Here is a 20,465-nt window from a genome sequence, read left to right on the forward strand (position 1 = left end):
GAGATTTTCCTAAGAGTTGGGGAATTAGAACATCTATTGCTTAAAAAAAATCAATTCACAATTGGTCACAATTCATCCCAAGATATATAGCATAGTAAATTATATAAGTTAAATTGTTTTCATATAAAAGCCAAGTCTTTGAGATGAAAGAGGTGACCACAGCAGATGAGACAATAAATTTAGTCAAGACTAAAAGTTATTTCCACATTTTCTTATGTGGAATAATAAGTTAGGTATTTTTCTATTTAAACAGTAGTTTAAAAATAATAATTTGACCCTGAAAAGCAGGAAAAATCTCAATATTTTGACAGATACTTCCCAAACACTCAAAGTATATTCCTTTAAAACTTCTTAAATTCTAAAACTGAAAAATTCTTAAAAGGATGGAAATATGCTCTAACTTTTGTATTGACTTCAATTTTATTTTCTTATTACTTATGATTTTAGTGTATATATAGTGTAGATACCACATAGATCACCAGATCAGTAAATTCAACTCAATTAGTTTGGTTTGGTTATTTTTTTAACTGCTTAGAGAAGGAAATTAAAAGTTATGCCCACTCACAAAGTATATCTATTGGGCAGTCATCTCTCATCTCACATTATGCTGGCTTTTGCTTCTCATGAGAATTATTTTGTTTAAATTCACATTGCTACAGTTTTAACTGAATTTTATAAATCATGACTTTGTCCAAATAGTTTCTAAATTCCTCTGGCTTCAGAAACTAGATAAGGTAGTTAACTATATTAACTACAGGGTTATCCTTTAGTGGAGTCAAGGAAAAACATAACGAGATGTGGTTATTCCCTAGTCAGGGTCTTCTCTTGTCTTGTTATTCCCTTCTCTCCCACCCTTAGTCTAAGAGGTAGAATTGTTGTTAAGTGGTTCTTCTCTTCTTAATACTACGGATGTACTTTTTAACTGTCTGAGGGGACATATCAGTATATAGCATTACAACAGAAATTTAGACTCTTAACAGCTCTCCACTAACTTCAGAGCTGAACTTTGACTTGGTCAGGGAAGGGAGCCCAAGTTTGAGTAAAGTTAATTCAACTGGGGGGGGGGGAGAACAATGCTATTCCTTTGTAATCAAATATCAAATGAAAAGTTTAGGAACACTATGGCCTAGGCACATTAGTGGAGTTAGAATGATCCTTGAATGATAGTATTGAGATGGTTAAGAGAGGGAAGAGTCTTTTTTAGTTTGGTTTAACAAAGATAAGGAAATGGTGGACCAAGTACTTTATTTAGAAAGGAATGACCAAGTTTCTGATCTCACCAAAAGCTCCCAGTTATAAAGGGCTATCTATACTGACCTTAAACTAATTATTTTGTAGAGGCTGTAAGTGATAGACAGTACCAAGACAGTTTTTTTTTACATCAAAACTTTATTTTAGAAATTCTATTCTAATTCAGCACTTCAAAATTGGGGTAAGAGGATATAAATATTGAAGTTTTATCATTTAACTATATGAGTTTCTCTTTTAACCCACCCTAAAGCTTGGCCCTCAAGGCTGATGTTAAGTTCTACTACTATAAGTCCTCCCATATAACTGATTTGAGGAAACCCTTCCTGCCACCTTATACATATAGGTTCAGGCAAGAAGACTTATTTTGGATACTGATCAAACTCAAACTTATATTATTCCTTTAGAGAGAGGAGACACATAATAGTTAAGCTCTTTGAATAGTAGTGACATATCTGCCACATTCTACCTACAATAGTGCTGTGTAAATATAGAAAAGACTTGCATTGTATAAATTGAGATGCTTAATGGTATGCATTCTACATGGATGAACAAAGGGACTTCAATTTTTCAGCTTTGGGTTGAATTAAGATCATTTATGATTCTAGCTCCACAAGACTGAGAAATGTAAGCTAGTGACTTGCACTTACAGGGACTGACTTTTCTTTCAGATAATGGTCTACTATAGAATAGACAGAAGTTTAATTCCTTTAAGGTACAATATAGTCAAATTGACAAATGAGAAGAAAAGTTGCTCCAAGATGGATTTCTTTGAATGGCAAGTAATTTTTTAAAATTTCACATCCCTATCCAATTACCTGTGGGCAATTGTCACAGAAACTGTGGGTAGTCACCTCACTGAAATGAAACATTAGAACAGAATTCATGTGCTTCCCCCACCCCCATTTCTTAAATAAGGAGATTAAAGGATTTGTCAAGGTCATACAAACCTGTTTCAGATACGGATAAGGTTAATATCAAGTGAATAATGTGACTGTGGAACATTACCTTAGAGCATATTGGTTAATGGGAGATGCTAATAAGGGAATAAGCAGAAGAAAAATTAGAGGAGTCTTCTCTATTCTCTCCCCCCCATTCAGTCAGTACTGATCATTCCTCTCCCAGAACTCATAAAATTTCTTATGAGAATAGAAGAATAGGAATAACAAGAACTATGATTGTTAGAAAAGCCAAGACACCATATTTAATCTGTCTCCCAGTGATGTATATTGGGCATAGATGATTAATATTTGTTAAAATGTGAAGAATTGTTATTTTTATCCATTCTGTTTATTTCCAATTCATTAACTTCTTCTATTAATCACAATATTTATAGTGGTCAAAACAAAGCTCTCTCATCTCACAAAGAAAGTGGCTACAAAATCTGGCTTTGCTCAAGAAATGAAACTTGTTACCAAGAGAGATTATGCTGACAGAAGTTAGCACAAAAAATTTTCTAGAGATACAGGACTTGATAAAAGTTTAAAGACTAATTGAGAGAAGGTTGAGGAGAGACTGTGACTTCTTCAGAGACAGAACAGTGAAGAGAGAATTGGCCTTGGAGGAGAGAATCTGAGTTTAAAAAGTCTGTCTCTGACATTACTTGTGTGACCTTCAGAAAGTCAACCTCTCTAAGTCTCATTTTCCCCAATTTTAAAATGAGTTCAACTAGGTGGCTTCTAAGTCTATAATCTATGGTTCTCTTCTAACTTTAGTTAAAGCCTACGGAGTTAGAACATTTTATTATTACATTGATTTTCTATGTATGGTAGGAACTGGGGACAAAAAGAAGTCATAGACCAGACTAGACTATTTCCCTGAACAAATTTCCTATAATAAACATTTATAAAAACTGTGGTAAAGTTAGGCAGAAAGGGCAGGAGAATATAGAACTTATATTTTTTTTTTTGTCTGAGAGGACTCAGGTCCTTTAGTTTTTAAATCAAAAGAACTAGTTTATCTTTTATTCTCTCTCTCTCTCTCTCTCAAGGCATGTTAGTTCCAACTGATTTTAACATGACTTTTAGGAATTTTATTTATTTATCATCAATAATTCAAGGAGTTTATTTTCTTAATGTAAGTTTTATGCTCAAGGAAAATTCCAAAAGATCCTTGTCTAATGACTTTAAGTGATTCCATAGAAACATAAATCAGAAAATTATTTTTCAGCAAAATACCAAGTCTCAGTGATTTGACAAGGGGGAAAGCATTCAGCAGATTCTGAGGCTACTTACCACATGAACTTTCATCACTGCCATCACTACAGTCTTCATCACCATCACACTTCCACAACATAGTAATACAGCGGCCATTACTGCATTGGAATTGAGATGACTCACATTTTGTTCTTGTCCCTAAAGTTAGAAAGACCTTAGCTAAATCAGTATTTTTTGAAAATGAAGGTAAGAAAGGACAGCTTGTTACCTTGGAACTAGAGGTGCAAGCTACCCTATGTTCTTAGAGAAGGTTTAGACTTATTTAGCAGCAGCACATCTTCAAGTACCCAGAACAACCTATCAAGTGCCATTTCTTAGCCACTAGTTTAGAAAATTAGTATTCTGAGAATCTTCCTCTCAGAGCCTCTGTTGAAAGTGGCACCTTCTTTCTAGTCCCTTAGGATCAAACTCCTACTGCCTTATTCCTTCCTTTGATATGTTACTACTTCCACAATATCTTACACTTAATCCCTTCTCTTAACCCCTAGCTAGCACCCTAATTCACATCTCATGACATCTTACATGGGCTTCTGGACCAGTCATCCAGTGCTTCCCTGATTCTTGGGCTCTTTTATCCGATTCACCTTTCACACAGCTGCTAGTCTGATCCTGGTACTACTCTGCTCAAGAAATTTCAGTGGACATTTACCATTTACCATTGCTTAGATAAAATGAAGTCCTTTCATTTGAAGTCCTTTCAATTTGGGTACCCAAATTTCTACCTAAAATTTTTTATATAATTCCTTCTTAAGGACTCTACAATCCAGCTAGACTGCATTTCATAAATCCTTATACTCTTGTGTAAGTATTTCCCTGTGCTTGGAACACTACCTAGAATTCTTCCTGTCTTTTTCTATTGTTACTGTTCTCTCCAATGGTCTGCTGGTAAATGTCTAACCTTGCATGCATGACACTTTTAAGTGTAATCTGCATTTTTAACATTTTCTATATCACTTAAGTCCAAAGAGGAAAACAGAACAGTACATCAAGCCCTAATTATGTAGCATTTACTAATTCCTGAAGTATAAATTCTCACACTGAAAATTTAACAATTGGCTCCCAGAGTCCGTTAGAGCTAGTTCCATCCCATTTTGGCTTTCTCCCACCTCAGATTGGTCAATGAAGATAAATACAAAACAATGAACATTAAGTGCCCATTATGAGCAAAGTGATAGAGATATAAAAAAAGCCAAAAAACAATCCTTGCCCTAAAGGAGCTCCATGTAACCCTAAACAAAACACAGACACAGAAATACACCGAGCAAGCTACTTTCAGGATAAATAGTAATAACAGAGAGAAGGCACTAGAATAAAATTGGGAAGTTTCCAACAGAAGGGAAATTGTAATTAAGGCCTAAAGAAAGCCAGGGAAATAAGTATACAGAATTGAGGAGCAAGAACATTCTAGGTATGGGGGGACAGGGAAAGAAAATGCCCAGAGCCAAAAGCCAGAGTGTCTTGCTAGTAGAGAACATAATAGAATTGCAAAAGGTAGGAGAGTCAGTTATGAAGGACTCTGAATTCCAGTGTATTTTGTATCTGATTCTAGACTGGAGTTTATCAAGCTGGGGAGTGACACAATCAGATCTGCTCTATAGGAGAATCATTTTAATGGCTGAATTGAGGGCTTAGAATCTAATAAAGATAAGATTTTATAGATAAAAGAACTGAGGTAGTTTTGAAGTGACTTGCCCAAGATCTCAGAGGTGACAAATAGAAGTACTAGCTCAGGTCTTTTAGCTAAATCTATCTACTATTTATCTTAGTATTTACAACTTAATTATAGCAGATTCCTCTCTCATTTTCCAAGGTCTCATATTGAGGTCATAAACACAATGCATCAAGATTCACCTTTTAGCCTTAATATACAATCTGCCAAGGACTTGCTCATTTTCTACAGCTCTTCAGAAGTACTAAAGCGGGATCAGATGGTTTAAACTTGCAAGTTTAGTAGTTGTGAAAGATTTTGGATCTAGATATAAGGACCAATATTTGACATGGTTTGTATCAGAGATATCAGACTCCAATAGAAAAGAGCTATCTTTGCACTATGTAGTGATTTAGAAATCCGAAAATTAAAATTAGCTATGTTGTATTCAATTTTTGTTTTGTCAAACATTTCTGAATTACATTTTAATCTGATTCAGGTTCATTTAGAAGTTTTTCAGCTGTAATTTGACAGCTTTGGTGTACATACACACACACACACACACACACACACACAAGGAAGTCCTTCTTGGGAAATTATTCCCACAGTGCATGTCATCTGCAAATCCTGCTGCTTTCACCCTCAAACCTTTGGGTTATTCTTGTTAGTAACTTATAGGAAGATAAAAATAATTTTAGGAAGACTCCAAATAGAGCTTTTTTTCCCCCCATAAAGTCTAATCTGTAACTGTTAAGCAGCTGGGGTACATTTGTGAGAAAAGCTAGAACAGGAACAGGCACACACTGTTACTTACATTGAAGCACCAATCAACAATAATTGGGATGCTGTTAGTAAGAGCCATTAATGCTTCTCAACACCTGAATTTTTCTTTTGGTACTTTTGAAATGTGCAAGACTTTTTTCTTACAGGACAAGTACATTGCTAGAAAATTACTCTAAATAAGTTTTTAGACAGATTATTTCTTTTTGTGGGAGGGTGGGAGAGGAGAATCATTTCTGTTATACACTCTACCTTTATAATAAAACACAGTTTAGCAAAATTAACCAATAGAGACTACACTTGGTAATACTACTGAGAATAAAAACCTTTTAAGTGTAGTATTCAAACAAGAGGGAAAGATGGTTCATTTTGTCTTCTCTAGAACTTATATCGACAGTCACAGTTAAGGCTTACTTTATTAAAGTTTCAGACTATGCCACTTAATCATCCTTTACATTTCAGCAAAATCTAATATTCCTCCACCAGATAGATTAACAGGAAAATCAATGGGTTGAGAGAAGAGAGGTCAACCAATTTAAAGAGTTAGGGTATACCCAATAAACTATACCTTTGACTACCAATCTTAATTTCAAATTCTGTTCCTAGTTGTCTGGAAATATATATCTTTTGTTCCTGTGTATTCCATTAGACTTAGCTAGAACAGGAATACACTGAGCAAAATTGGAATCCAAATGTTGGCTTGCTATATCAGATTTTTAGTCTCAGCTACTAAAAACTCACCTCCATTGGATCACTACTGGCACTTTATCAAACAGTAGGTGTTTTATAACTAAAAGCCGTTCACCCAGGAATGTCTTCTCAGAACAGATTACATAGAAAGTTGCCAGGATACTTGACCATGTGAGAAGGCACTTAGGTTGAACTGTAGATAGAGCACTATCAGGAAAAGCAGAATTCAACTCTGGTTTCAGACACTAACTGTACTGGACAAGGCAATTAATCTTCCTCAGCCTTAGTTGTGTTACATGTAAAATGAGGGTAATATAATAGCGCCTACCTCCCAGGGTTGTGAGAATAAAATGTGAATTTGTAAAGTGCATTCCAAACATTAAAGAGATATATAAAAATGTATATGATAACGAGGATGATGAAGGTGATGCTTTTTTACTTGTTAGCTTGAAATCACCAACTAGTTATTTTCAATTAAAGGTTCACTGCATTTTTTACTAATTCAGAATTGATGGAATTTTACAAGTCAAAACACAAAGTGTTCAAGGGAAAAAAACATAAAAACAAGTCAAGTTTCCTTTGAACATAGTTACTTTGCTGAGTAACTAGTAAGACAAAGTAAAAAATAGCCCTTGGTAGCTTAAAAATCCATAGGTATGATGAACCTTAAGTGATTCCCTTTCATTTAATGGATATTTAACATCTTGATATGGAAATCACACCATAATAATGATACCTAATAAAGGGAAAACAGATTTTTATCTATTATAATTTCTCCACAGATTTTTTTTTACATGTATATTATACACACTGAAACACATGTGCATCAAAGCAAGTTATCCTCTTAAAGGAGCTTCAACTGTTGGCCTTGTGAATTTTAGGGGGCACAGTAAGACTAAGTGAATCAACTCCCAGGCACTGCCATTTCCTTTTTTTTGCTTGTGAAAAATAAAACAAATATAAAAAAAGGCCTGTGTATATATCACATATATCCACACTGGATATTTCCTGTTTGGAATCAGAGATACCTGTCCTGTCCCTGTCTTCTATCAAATGACTTTTAAGCAAGTTGAAGCACTTAGAAAACAACCGTTGCTGCTCCTGGTGACACATCTTATGTTAACAGTTCACCGGATTCAAGGAGAACTATGTTGATGTGGAAGCACAATACTTGGGACTATTTCTTTCACTGAATCTTGCAAGTCATGCTTGGGAAAATTAAAGTATATCATTGAAGTCTAAATCATTAAAGTTCCATAAAAGTGAACTACATACTTTAAGAGTCCCCAAGTCTCAGATATCATTAAAACCTTCATTTACTGGGGAGCATCCAAAGTTATATATATAGACCAGTTAGCTTATATAGTCTGGACTAATTCAGTAATGATAGAAAAGACTACCTTGGTACTATTTTAAAATCAAGTATGTACCCTTATCCTAGAAATTTTATTCTGGGCTAGTTCCTTATCTAATCACTTGAGCTTTGGGTGAGAAAACAAGTACAGTCACAAATATTGAGGCTCTATCACTTTAAAAAAGGTATAAGTTTACTCTCAGATGTTGAAATTTATCTAATCTTTCTTATAGTACTCTGAGATTTCTTGGACTCTAAAAATGAATGTTTGCATTTTTTATACATTTAGACATATTATTCACAATATGTAAATCTTGAATATATATTACATGTAATATATGTAAATCATAATTATCTATAATATATTATTATATGTATTGAAAATAGGTGGTGGTACCAATATCTTAGTTGTGAGTTATAGCAATAACTAAGTATAAAGTATAAATTCCTAATTAAAGAACAGGCAAACCTAATGGGAACATCACAGCTAAGTATCAACATTTCACGTCTCCTCATTGTTTGAGCCTATTACAATTCTCTACTGGAAACATTCAATTTATTTTGGCACTTCCAAGACAGCCAAGGGCATTTATTTTAAGCCTTGTTCATTTCCCACTGCTTGCTTTCACTCCAATCTTTCTACATAGGCTGAAATATAGATTAGGAATCCTAATGCCTGAGCTAGTATGTCAAAGGACCAAAATAAGGGGTGAGGGAGAAAAAGAAGATTTGAGGAAAGGGGTGAAGTTAAGGGACAAATGCCAGGACTTAAAAACTACTTTACCTTGTAGTTCTAAGTCAGATGTTCTAGAGAGAAATAGATTGCACAAGGGTCATTTTCATACTGGTCAGTTAATGGGGAAAGGCATAGTCAATCTTATCATAAAGGTTACTTTTTCTTTCCCTTCCTAGAAAACTTCTACTTTGTTCCCATAAATCATTATTTATCAAAATAAATGCTGGATGTCTTTTGGAGGAATCTGATAGAAATTGTTAACCCCTCAGTGCTACCAAATGGAGCAGGTCTTCCTCTCAAAGTGTTTCATTTACTGACCTGGTGAATTTTAGGGGGTATAATAAGACTAAGTGGATGAGGAATCAATTCACCCTAACTCCCAGGCATTGCCTATGCTTATGAAAAGAACATTTGGACATAGTAAAGCTTCATTAAATTCAGAAGCAACTAGTTTAAAAGGCAACATTAAAAAAGTGCTATTTGCTAAGCAAAAAGGCAAATTGGCTTTTCTCATAACAGAATATAAAAGATGGGAGCGGATGGATAAAAAGTATTTAACCTACTTAAAAGAAACTGCTCACAAAGAGAACCAACTATCCTTACCTATACTTTCCCTAGGTAGGAGGGTGCTGGAGCCAATTCTAGCAGATTATTAAATTTTCAGAGTAAGCATTTACACCTGGGAAATCAACAAATGCTACAAATCAAGGCTTGATTTTTTTTTTTGGTCAATTGTTTAGACTTTAAAAAGAGAAGGAGAAAATGTTAATGCATATTAGCCTTAAAAGCATGTCATGCATAGATTTTCTTCACTTCCCCAACTGATTGTTAAATATTTACCAAATATTTACAGCATCCTAAGTCTAGTTGATCCTCTATTTAGCACTACTTTGAGCCAGATCTCTATGTTAATGAAGTCTTGGTGGGTAAATTTTGAATAAGGTAAGTTATCTCTGCTCTTTAGTGAGCCTTTCTGGTCCTGCATCACAAGAACCTGGAGAGATCAAAGCCTTATAACTATGGCTAAGAGAGAAAAGGTATGCCTTTATATCAGTCATTCATATCTTTACATTAAAGCAATTATTTATTTCCAAGTATTAATGTTTAGATACTTTTTCTATTAAACTTTGGCAGGGGTTTACTAAGTGGTGTAAAATCTGGGTTTTCTATGTAATATTATTAAAGCCTGGATGCCCTTCTAACAACAAGGATATTTTAAAATAGCATCTTAATAAGGATGCTTTAAAAAAATAGTTCAGGGGCTGCTATGTGGCACAGTGGATAGAGCATCGGCCCTGGAGTCAGGAGTACCTGAGTTCAAATCCAACCTCAGAAACTTAATGATTACAATAATTACAACTTAACCCCATTGCTTTGCAAAAACTAAAAAAAAAAAACATAGTTCAGATGAATTGCAAGGGAAGACTAGTCTAAAATATTTTAATATCATTAGTATAGACAGTGTATAGAAGTAGTTGTAGGGCACATTCCATAGAGGCAGCATGTGTTACTTCAGCTAGGAAGACCCAGGTTTGAATCATACCTCATATATAATGTGATCCCAGAAAATATATTTAATCTCTCACTGTCCCCCCAAATGCTAAGCTTGTTGCAGAACAGTTATTTATCTACATTGGTAGAGGGTATTACCTCTACCAAAGAAAATACAGGTACAAGCAAAAGAGACATAATATTATACTGTCAGGTCTTAACCTGGCATAAGTCCATAAATAGCAAACTCCATATCAACTTCCATGTCTACCTACTCCAATCCACCGTACCTTGCCCATGCTTTGTATATTAGAAGCTTAGTGGTCACTGAATGTAACTAGCATTCTAGTAGGAAAAAAAAACATTCTGATGACCTTCATTTTAATATACATTTGCTAAGGTCCTTAAATGAAGAGATTTGGTAGTCTGAGGCAGTTGTTTGAATTGAGTGCTCCAATATATATAAGCCAACTTTAAAGTCCTATGATAGTTATTAGCTTATATCTCTTTGGAGACTAAGCAGACAAAAGAAGATCTAGGAGTCAGAAGAGTTGAGTCTGAGTTACAGTGTCATTGCTAATTGTAAAATCTTAGGAAAGTCATGTAACATCTGTGAGATACCATTCCCACATTTTAGAAATAGGGATAACTGTACCATTGACTTTAGGCATGAAGATCAAATGAAATCATGTGTGTGAAATGCTTTAAAAGCCAAAAAACAGTATAAACCAAGCATACAAGTTTTCATCAGAAGAATGACTTAACTTCTACTCTTACATTTGAGGCTCACAAGTGATGAGCCTTCATTTGACTTCATCACTCAAATGAAGTAGAACATCCACACCAATCTTGAGCATATCCAACTCCAAATCCTTATATACTGCTTGCTTCAAGTTTTTTCCTTACTTCAATCCATCTTCTACATAGCTACCGGGGATTTCTTAAAGCACAGATCACATCATTGGTCTCCATCACCACTGGCTTCTTTTACATCTAGCACTTCTGTATTTAGCATTTAAAACCATTCAGTCTGGTCCCACCCTATATTTCTAACCTTGTTTTTCCCCCTTCATGTGATCTGTGATACAACAATTCTGGCCTTGCTGTTCCTTGAACAAGCTACTACCATCACCCATTTTTGAACACACACTGGTTGTCCCCTATTCATCTGCCTTCTACATTTTGTAGGTTTTTTTTTTTTTTTTTAGGTTTTTGCAAGGCAATGGGGCTGTGGCGTGCCCAAGTCCACACGTAATTATTACGTGTTTGAGGTCGCATTTGAACTCAGGTACTCCTGACTCCAGGGCTGGTGTTCGATCCATTGCACCACCTAGCCACCCCACTGTAATTCCTAATTGTAAAATCTTGGGAAAGTCATGTAACATCTGTGAGATAACATTCCCACATTTTAGGCTCATCTTGAGAAAACCTTCTACAAGAAGCTTTTCTAATCCCCTAATGATAGTGCCTGTTACTCCAAAGCCAGCAAATTACCTTATGTCATGTCCCTCCTCATAGACATAGATTGCAATTTCTCTTCATATCCTTACATCTAGCAAGTGGGGAATAAGTATTTGCTAATTACTTTTTTTTCCTTTCAAAAAGATTTAATATGTAACATATAAGAATTCTTATAAAAGCAACTGGGGATGAAAAATATTAGTGCCTGTTCTCAAGGAGTCTCTAATCTAATTGGGAGTTGGAGGGGAAAAGGAGGGGTGAGGGTAATAATGAAATTATGACAAAAGAAAGTTTTAGATTTTTAATGTACTGAAAGAAACTATTGAGATCAAAGAAGGAATGATGACAGAAAATCCATTTAAACAGAAAATCCATTTAAACCAGGACTTGAGAAGATTTTTAGTAGTCAGAAATATGGAAGCGATAGTTTATTGGTGTGGGGAAAGGTCTATGTGAAGAAAGAACAAGAATAGGGAATAGTTAATAGCTCATAGTTTGCCTAAAAATCAGAATGGCGAAAAGCAGCATGGAGTAGTATAATTAATCAGTGGACTGAGTTAAAATATTGTCTATGAACCTGTGAACCTTGGGATTCATGCTGCTTAACCATAGCCTTAGTTTCTTCATTCATAAATGAAGACTTAAAAAAATATGCTTTCATCAGTCATTTGAGGGTCATTATTAATAAAAACTGGAAGAGTTGGTAGGTATTAGATCATGAAAGACCTTAAATGCCAGGCTAAGGGGTTTGTATTTCCTCCTATAGACAATGGGGAGTCACTGGAAATTTGAGCAAGGGAGTAACATGGTCAGATAATAGCCATTAAAATCTTTGGGGTGTGTGTGTGTGTGTGTGTGTGTGTGTGTGTGTGTGTGTGTGTGTGTGTGTGTAAGAGGGAAGAGATCAGACAGACTGGCTTAGTGGCTCCAGGAAGGTTCAGGTCATTGTGGAAAGAGGGCAAGAACTTGGTGCTTTGGGGGAATTTCTCCTTTTTCCTCGAGAATCAATTTAAATTCTACTAACATATTTATACTCAGCCCCAGTCTCATTTCTTAAAAGTGTGCTAACAATTCCAGTCATTAATGACTTTTATCTCCTTTCCATCCCAGAAGTATCACCTCTCTCAACTAGAAAGCAAGTTTCAGAGAAAATTTTTAGCATTTGACTTGTATAAAGCAGTAAACATGCTAATCACATAGCACTTAGCATTGGGCTGATTACCAAAATGGTAGTCAGGAGAGTCAAAACTCAAATATTCTAGCAAATGAACTATTTTATATTATGCAGCAGAGATTTTTAACTTCTTTAGGGACTTTGATGGCTCCGTTTTTTAAATGCATAAAAGACTTAGGAATACAAAGGAAACTGATGATGCTAAAATACAGCTATCAAAATAGTAAAAAGATAAGCTCATAGACTCCTTGAAATCTATCCACAAATTTAACCCTTATTCAGGACTTGTCCCTGAAGGTCATGCTTACTATGCTTACCTTTCAGGTTGCCATCACCTGTACTCCATCCCCAGTGCATGATTAACAAGTTTAAAAGAATCACTAATTTAGAACCAGAAAGCAGAAAGGACTTTTAGAAACCAAGGAGTCCAATTCTCTTATTTCAACTATGAGAACTAGAGGAGTGAAAGATTTGTCCAAGGGGATAGTTAATAGCTCATAATTTGCCTAAAAATCACAATGGCGAAAAGCAGCATGGAGTAGTATAATTAGTCAGTGGACTGAGTTAAAATATTGCCTATGAACCTGTGAACCTTGGGGTTCATGCTGCTTAACCATAGGAAGAATTCTAAAGTCATAGTTTTTTACATTGCAACATTGATGTTTAATGCTTGTATTACTAGGGCAAAAGTAAAGAAAATGTTTAGAAGAAAGGAAACAACTTCAAGGGGCTATCCAAAAAGTCAAAAGCATAAAGATGATATTTGTAACGGGAAAAAAAAGAATAAATTCTTCCCTGTGGTTAAATTACATTGGAGACACAAAGTAAACATTCTACCATTCAGGCCAAAAGGGAATTGATTTGAAAGTTGTCTATAAGGTAACACAAAATTTCTTCCTTTATGGTACTTCATAAGTCCCTAGGAAATGGAGCTTTTTGGATGGGTTAACAACTAAGATATTTTCACTTCGGATGTGAATTTAAGACAACTAAAAGTGTATAATTTGATATTTAAATTCATCTACCATCTGGAACAATGATTCCCAAGTGTCAGTCTGCAAAACTTTTATATATCAAATAAAGCCTTACTTCTTCAAGGAACAAAACATCACCTTACTCTTCAGTGGTACCTGAAAGGCAAGAACAGTAAACATGTCCTTCTAGGATCAGGATTCCCATCTGTCTTTCATTCTAATTCATCTTTTTCAGGCTACAGTTTGCCCAGCTGTGGCTAAAGAAGGACAAGCCTATGCTACCAATTTGGTCATTAATAATTTGTAGAATAATTTGTCCCAGGAAAGTGGGCTAGGGCTATGTTTAAAAAAGAAAAACCTTTGATAAATTTTTTTTTATATTAGTTATTTCCTCTACCTAGTCTTAATTTTTAACTTGCATTGGACTTTGATGACTGGAAGAGAGGCTGATGACTTTGTGCAACTCTGCCTCACTTATGCCTCACTTCAATTCATATGCAAATCATCCTGTGATCTCAAAGGTACTCTCAGAAACCAAAGAGGAATACCACTACCCGGTTTTATAAATAAAGACAAGTCTTTTACAGAGAACACCGTATTTTGTACCTTTGACTCCCACCTATCCAAGGAAAGAAGGGATATGGATCTCTTCATTCTCACCTCTTCTTTGAAGCCAATTGAGTTGTTTATGATTGCTCAAGGTTCAGCTTCTATAAACCATATTTTTGGAATAATTTTACATTCTTCCTTCAGTATTGTGATAAGTCATTACTTTCATGACTTTTGACAACTGATTTCCTATGAAACAATCCCTAGGGATTGATGATTTTGTTTTTGAAGGGGGGGGTGTGGTGGGAAGAGGTGCTTAAAGCAGGCCTATAATTATTTCTACAGAAATTTTAAAAGTCAGTTCTTTGTCTTTGAAATGTTTAGGTTTTCTTTTTGGGTAAGCCTTCATTGCTTATTCTTTTCTTCCACTTCCTGTCCCTCAAAAAAAATGACTATTTTAGTAGTTGTAAAACTGGCATCCAGATTAAGATTACAGGAAGAACCCATAGCCCATACCACTTAGGTCACTGTGTTCCCATTCAAAGGTATTTTGACCAAATGAATTCCATAGTTTGATACATTTTTGTTCACTCCAAGAGTCCAAAGTCTCTCCAGGTAGGAATGAAGCCCAATCATTAGATAACACTATTTCTTTGTAACCACTAAGTGGAAGCTGTTAACATCCCTATAAAGCAAATAAAATTTAGCTGTGTCAAGGTTTCTAAAATAGACTCACAGAAAACTTTATTGAAAATATAATGAAACTCATTCTCTGAAGATCCAGTCTAAGTTTTAATATATTTATTATTGTGCCTAGAAACCTAATCTTTATATTCAGCATCATGAGTCTGTCACTATTTGACAGTAGCAATCTTGGGGATATCTTTTCCCTTTGTTTTGGGGGCAAAGAAGTTAAAGATGTACATATACCTTCTTCATACAAAAGATGGTTAAGTTTTGTAGGGCTCTTGTGTGGTAGCTTCAATTACTTAAGCTTCACATTTTTGTGTTTTCTTACAAAGTTTAAGAGAACAACAAAATGATCACTGAACACAGAATTTCTTAACCTAAAGTCATGGACCTTTTTTGAAAAAGTAGTTCAATCCTATGTATTTTATGTATTTGGAAATATCCTGGAAAATGGTCCATAGACTTCAGACTGCCAAAAGGGATCAAGGTACAAAAAAAGTTAAAACCATCTACAGTAGCAGTTTATAATTGGTTAGCATTATTAGGCAAACAAAACTTGTATTAAAAAAGACTCTAATAATAACTAATTTGTGGAGAACTTTAAACTTTGACAAGTGCTGTTAATTACATTTGATCATTTTATTTTTCTAACAATACTATTTAGGTTGGGGTAGCAATCATTTTTTTCTTTTACAAGATATGTCGATGATTTGTCAACGGAAAGTCAAGTTCTGCAGAGGTTTTAAAATTAAATGCAGGGTGAGCAAGGCAGGGAGAGTAGTTTAAAAAAAAAAAGACCAGGCCCAACATGTCAAACTTGCCTCCATATCCCCTCCCCCACCCCAAAGTCCATCTTAAGAAGTTTTGAAGAGATGGTAGTGGAACTTGCATCCAAGTATTTTTACAACATTTCACAGTGAAATAGTTCAAATGATTGCTTCCAAAAGTTACAAGATGCACTACACTGAAAAAATTTGATACAGTAACCAATCTCATAAGGTAGAGGAAAGGGACTTGTCATACCACTGAAAGGATACTACTTCGAACACTCTTCAGTAACCAAGATAAGAGGGGCAGTTTTGAAGCTGAAAGTTACACAGTTGTTTCTTGGTCTTTAGATTTGAAGTTGTTTCCCCTTAAAAGTCAACCCCCAATTCACACCCGGTTGATGGCCCATAGTTTTGTCCTCCAGCTTCTATGGAAACGCATCTGGGACTCTGAGTCTCAAACCTTGGGGACTGAGACAACCTCCTTCCCCTACTCCAACTCCACTGCCAAGTAAGTAGGCAATTTAGCGCCGCCTCAGTCTTTTAAAATCTCTTTGCCAGAAGCATCTTGGAGTCCTAATTTTCCATAGTTGAGGCAAAGAGATAGCATCGGTAGACCTAGGTGTGAAGAGTGGTCCATAAAACCACAGTGCCTCGGGTAGGAAACAGATCACCTTCCTCTTCTTCCTCTCACTCCAAAAGAAACCCTACCTCATAATTTCGTGCTATTTCCTTTTGCTCTATTGTTTGGAGAGAGTGCTAATTACAGTTACTAGATTTCGGACTCTCTTCCTGTCTCGAAAAGCCTAAGAAAGCCGCAGGGCGACCAGAATTAAGTCCTGCATCCTCCACTTCCCCCTCCCGGGCCATCTGTACAGAAGGCCTGAGAGCATTTTTACTGGGGGAGAGAAGAAAAGAGAAGGGAGGTGAGGATGGAGCAATGAGAGAAAGCTACCTAAAGCCCTCTGCTCCCACCCCGCATCCCTGCGAGGGACCTGCCCCAGAAGGCGACTGACTACTCGAGCTTAGCAGAAAGCACAATTCACACAGTTCCCTCCCTTCCAAGAGCGGAGACGCTCCGAACGTGCGCCGGCTCACGGCCGCTGGAGTACTACCCACTGGGCTGGGTACGACTTCGCCACCGACACCCACTCCCTCACCCCCTCGCCGGTCGGTCCTCCCCCACCCCGAGGCAGCTCCGGAGGATCCCCAAGGGGCTTTCGCACCCGACTCAGGCTGGCCTTGCCCATTACCTCCCTTCTTCCTCTTACTCCGTGGGGAGGAGAGAAAAACCATTGTTACAATTGTTCAGAAGCTCACGTTCAAGGAGTCCCCGATGGGGGTTGATCAAGGAGAATACGGTTTCTTTAGAGCTTCTTGAATTTGAGAAGAACGGAGGGGACTTTTTTTTAAAGGAAGGGGCAGTCAAAGTGGTATTTTTAAGTCAGATCGGCACCACACCACATCCCTCCTGTAGACCACCTCCTTTTCTCTCTTCCCACCCCCATGGTACTGACAGACAGAGGGGGCTCTGGGGCGCCGCCAGGGTGGGCAGGGAGAAGACAGGGGAAGGGGTGGCGAGTGGAGATGAGGGAAGGAAAAATATCACACCTAGGCTTATTTCTCCAGGGCCAGCAAACTCAGGGTGCCCCATTCTTACTTACCCTCCACAGGGCTTGGCTCTCCAGACAAACACCACATCGCCACTACGAGCCAGAGTCCCCAGAACGAGGACGTGCCCATGGTGCCTGGCTCCTGCTGCTGCTGCTCCTGGGCTGCCGCTGGTGGAGGTGGTGCCGACACCGCTCACTGGCACAAGTTAGCAACCCTTAGGAAAGGGGGAAGGGGACAGGGCCTGAGGGTTTGGGGGAGGAGGGGGGAGGGGAGGGAGAAGGTAAGGGACTTAAGAGGGAAAGTGGGGGAGGGAAGGAAAGAGGACGTCCCCCTCCCCTACAACTTGCACAATATCCCCCCCTCCCCACCAACCAACCCACCTCCCCCTCGCTGTTGCAGCTGTGCAAAACCAAGCCTGCTAAACGAAAATAACGCAGGCAATGCAGAGGAGGGGAAGGAAAGGGTGAGGGGGTGGGGAAGGGAACGGAGGAGAGAGCCGGAGCCAGGAGCCGAGCACAGCGGCGACTGTAGAGGGGGGTAAAGGGAGGGAGAAGGAGTGCGGGGGGGGGGGGGGGGAGCGGGAGGAGTGGTCAAGGAGGAGGAACGACGCCGGCAGGCTTCACCCCTCCCCCCCGCGCCGGGCTCTCTTTATACACGCCAGCCGGGTGCCTAAACCCTGTGTGTCCGTGTGCGCACGTCTGTCCGTGTGTGTGCGTGGGTGCGTGCGTGTCCGCGGCGGCTGCCGGGCCGGGCTGCTCTCCAGTCCGCTCGGGACTCACTGGGCCCGGGGGGCTCCGGTTGCCTCCTGTTGGCTCGCGCACCGCTCGCGCCTCCAGTCCCTGTGCCTGTCCTAATTTCTGACCCGGAGAACCTGCCTTCACTGCCGCTCCCGCAAGCTGCCGCGCGCTCCGGCCAGCGATTGTCGCCCCCTCCGGACTGCCCCGACGGGCGGCGGCGGCGGCCAGAGCGGCCCCCGAGCCCAACTCCAGCGGCCAGCCCTCCTGACCGCCACACTCAACACCCTCGTCGGGCTTCCAGACAGGTGACGGCTGCCTTGTACCTGCTGGCTTAGGGGTCAGCCGGCATCCCTCTACCTTCCTTTCCTTCATCATCGAGGCACTCCCCAGACCCCCACCCCACCCCCCAGAGTGCTTAGAACAAGCGGGGCAGGTAGCCTCCTAGTGTCCCCACCTTTTGGGAGCAGAAGGGAACAGTTCGTTTGGACTAATCTTGCATGGGGAAGGGGATGCCTGCTACAAAGTGGCCTTTGGAATTGCAATTTGCTAAAAATAAATGTCTTTGAGTGTTTCTGTGAGCATGTGGTTTGTTCTCTGTAAAAGAAAAAGACTAAAATAACCCAAGCTGGTGTGGAGGAAGGTAATTGCTAGCTATGCATTCTCTCATCAAGGATTTTAGTTAATTGCTAATTGCACCAAATGATAGTTGGAGGTGCTGTAATTAAAAACTTAACCTTTTATTCCGAGGGGAAGCAGATAGACTTGTGCCTTTGGTACAGTACCTTACAAACCTCTAAAAACAAAATAAGATAAAGGTAAGAGCCCTATTACAATTATTCTGCTCTTGGCCATGTTATATACTTATGTTTTCCTTTTATTCTCTCCTGATTTCCCTTAATTTTTTCTTCCATATATCTTGTCCTGCTCAGTTGTTGCTCGTATATATAGCAGTAGGGTTTTAAGAGACAGCAATAATGCAAATTTTCATAGAAAAGAAACTGTGATAGCAAGATATAATCTTTGAAAATTTAATTAAAAACAATAGTGAGATTCTTTCTAAGTGTTCTTTGAAACAATTCTAAAAATTATTTTAAATTTTTTTCTTTGTTTATTCTTTTGTTTGATATTTGGAACTTTTAAAAAACAGACATTTATTTAGTGCTGTAGTGTGACTTTTTTTTGTCATATCAGGAAGGGGATATTGTGAATGATCTACCTAACTTTCCAGCAGAGAGTGAAAGGACACACTTTAAGAATATCCGTTTGGAGATTGATAAAGATGAGAAGGTTTCTAACTTCAGAGAGCCTCACAAATTCTCACTTAAAGAAAATGTGGCTATTATTTCTTACTTCGATATGTTCAACTTTACCACTGATTTGCTAAGTAATCTTGGAAAGTCATTTTGGTTTTTGGTACTTCAGTTTTTCTCTCATGTAAATTGAAAATAATGTCCCAAACCACAAGGATGTGCTAAGGATTACCAAGATGATGGCATCAAAGTACTTCGACTTCTATGGATTATGGTAATCTATAACTAACCTGATGTATTAGACCAGATCAGAGACAGGAAAAGGTCTCTTTTTTTTTTTTTAAAAAAACATGGGAAAAGAGTGAAGACATTATACTATTGATTTTGAGTTTGACTTTGATTCCTAGCCAAATTCAAGAACACTTTTTTTTTAAAGAAATAGTGAATTAACATTTCAAAAGGGAAGCAGTGATTAGGACATTCCAATCTAGCATCATTTTCCTTTTTTTGACCAAGTTGGGTAGATAAGGGAACTGCTATAGACATAATATACTTGAGTTTCAGTAAGAAACCACAGTCTCCTGTGCTATCCTTGTGAATAAGATAGGACAGCTAAGGAGAATTAAGAACTGGATCCTTATGGGAGTGGTGCCAACTTGGAACCATTCTGGGGATTTAGCTCTTTGGCTCTGTGGAATTCACCAGTTTTATGAATGACTTAGTTGGAATGTTTATCAAATTTGTAGATGGCATGAAGCTTGGAGAGATGTTGAAGATACCAGAATACAGGATCCAAAAAGATCACGACAAACTTTTACTGATGATCAGAATCCAATAAGATGAATTTGAACTGGGTTAAATGTTGAAAATGCTATTTGTAAATTCAAAAAATTAAATAAACAAGTGCAAAATAGAGGAGACCTAGCCAGAAAACAGTTCTGGCATAAGAGATTTTTAGGAGTTGAGTGTGGTGCACCACCAGTGGCAACAGCTAAGGTGATTTTTAGACTATGTTTTCAGAAGAAGGGAGATAAGATTTGGATTTTGTTCTGGGTAGGCCACATCTAAAAGATGACTTTAAGTTCA

The 20,465-nt window shown here is 37.8% G+C and overlaps 1 protein-coding gene across 2 annotated transcripts in view; it reads right to left on the minus strand.

Moving 5' to 3' along the window:
* Nucleotides 1-17,921, minus strand: part of VLDLR (very low density lipoprotein receptor) — a 38,032-nt gene extending 20,111 nt beyond the window's left edge. The window contains exons 1-2 of one of the 2 annotated variants that reach the window (XM_074196505.1): nt 17,443-17,921; nt 3,483-3,602 (exon numbers count right to left, since the gene is read on the minus strand). In XM_074196505.1, the coding sequence (XP_074052606.1) occupies nt 3,483-3,602; nt 17,443-17,521 (199 nt within the window). In that variant the 5' untranslated portion in view covers nt 17,522-17,921. The remainder of the gene's footprint in view (nt 1-3,482; nt 3,603-17,442) is intronic. The other variant, XM_074196504.1, reaches the window with a different exon arrangement.
* Nucleotides 17,922-20,465: the final 2,544 nt, after the last annotated feature.

This window comes from Macrotis lagotis, chromosome 8, assembly GCF_037893015.1.
Source record: "Macrotis lagotis isolate mMagLag1 chromosome 8, bilby.v1.9.chrom.fasta, whole genome shotgun sequence".
Classification (NCBI taxonomy): Eukaryota; Metazoa; Chordata; class Mammalia; order Peramelemorphia; family Peramelidae; genus Macrotis; species Macrotis lagotis.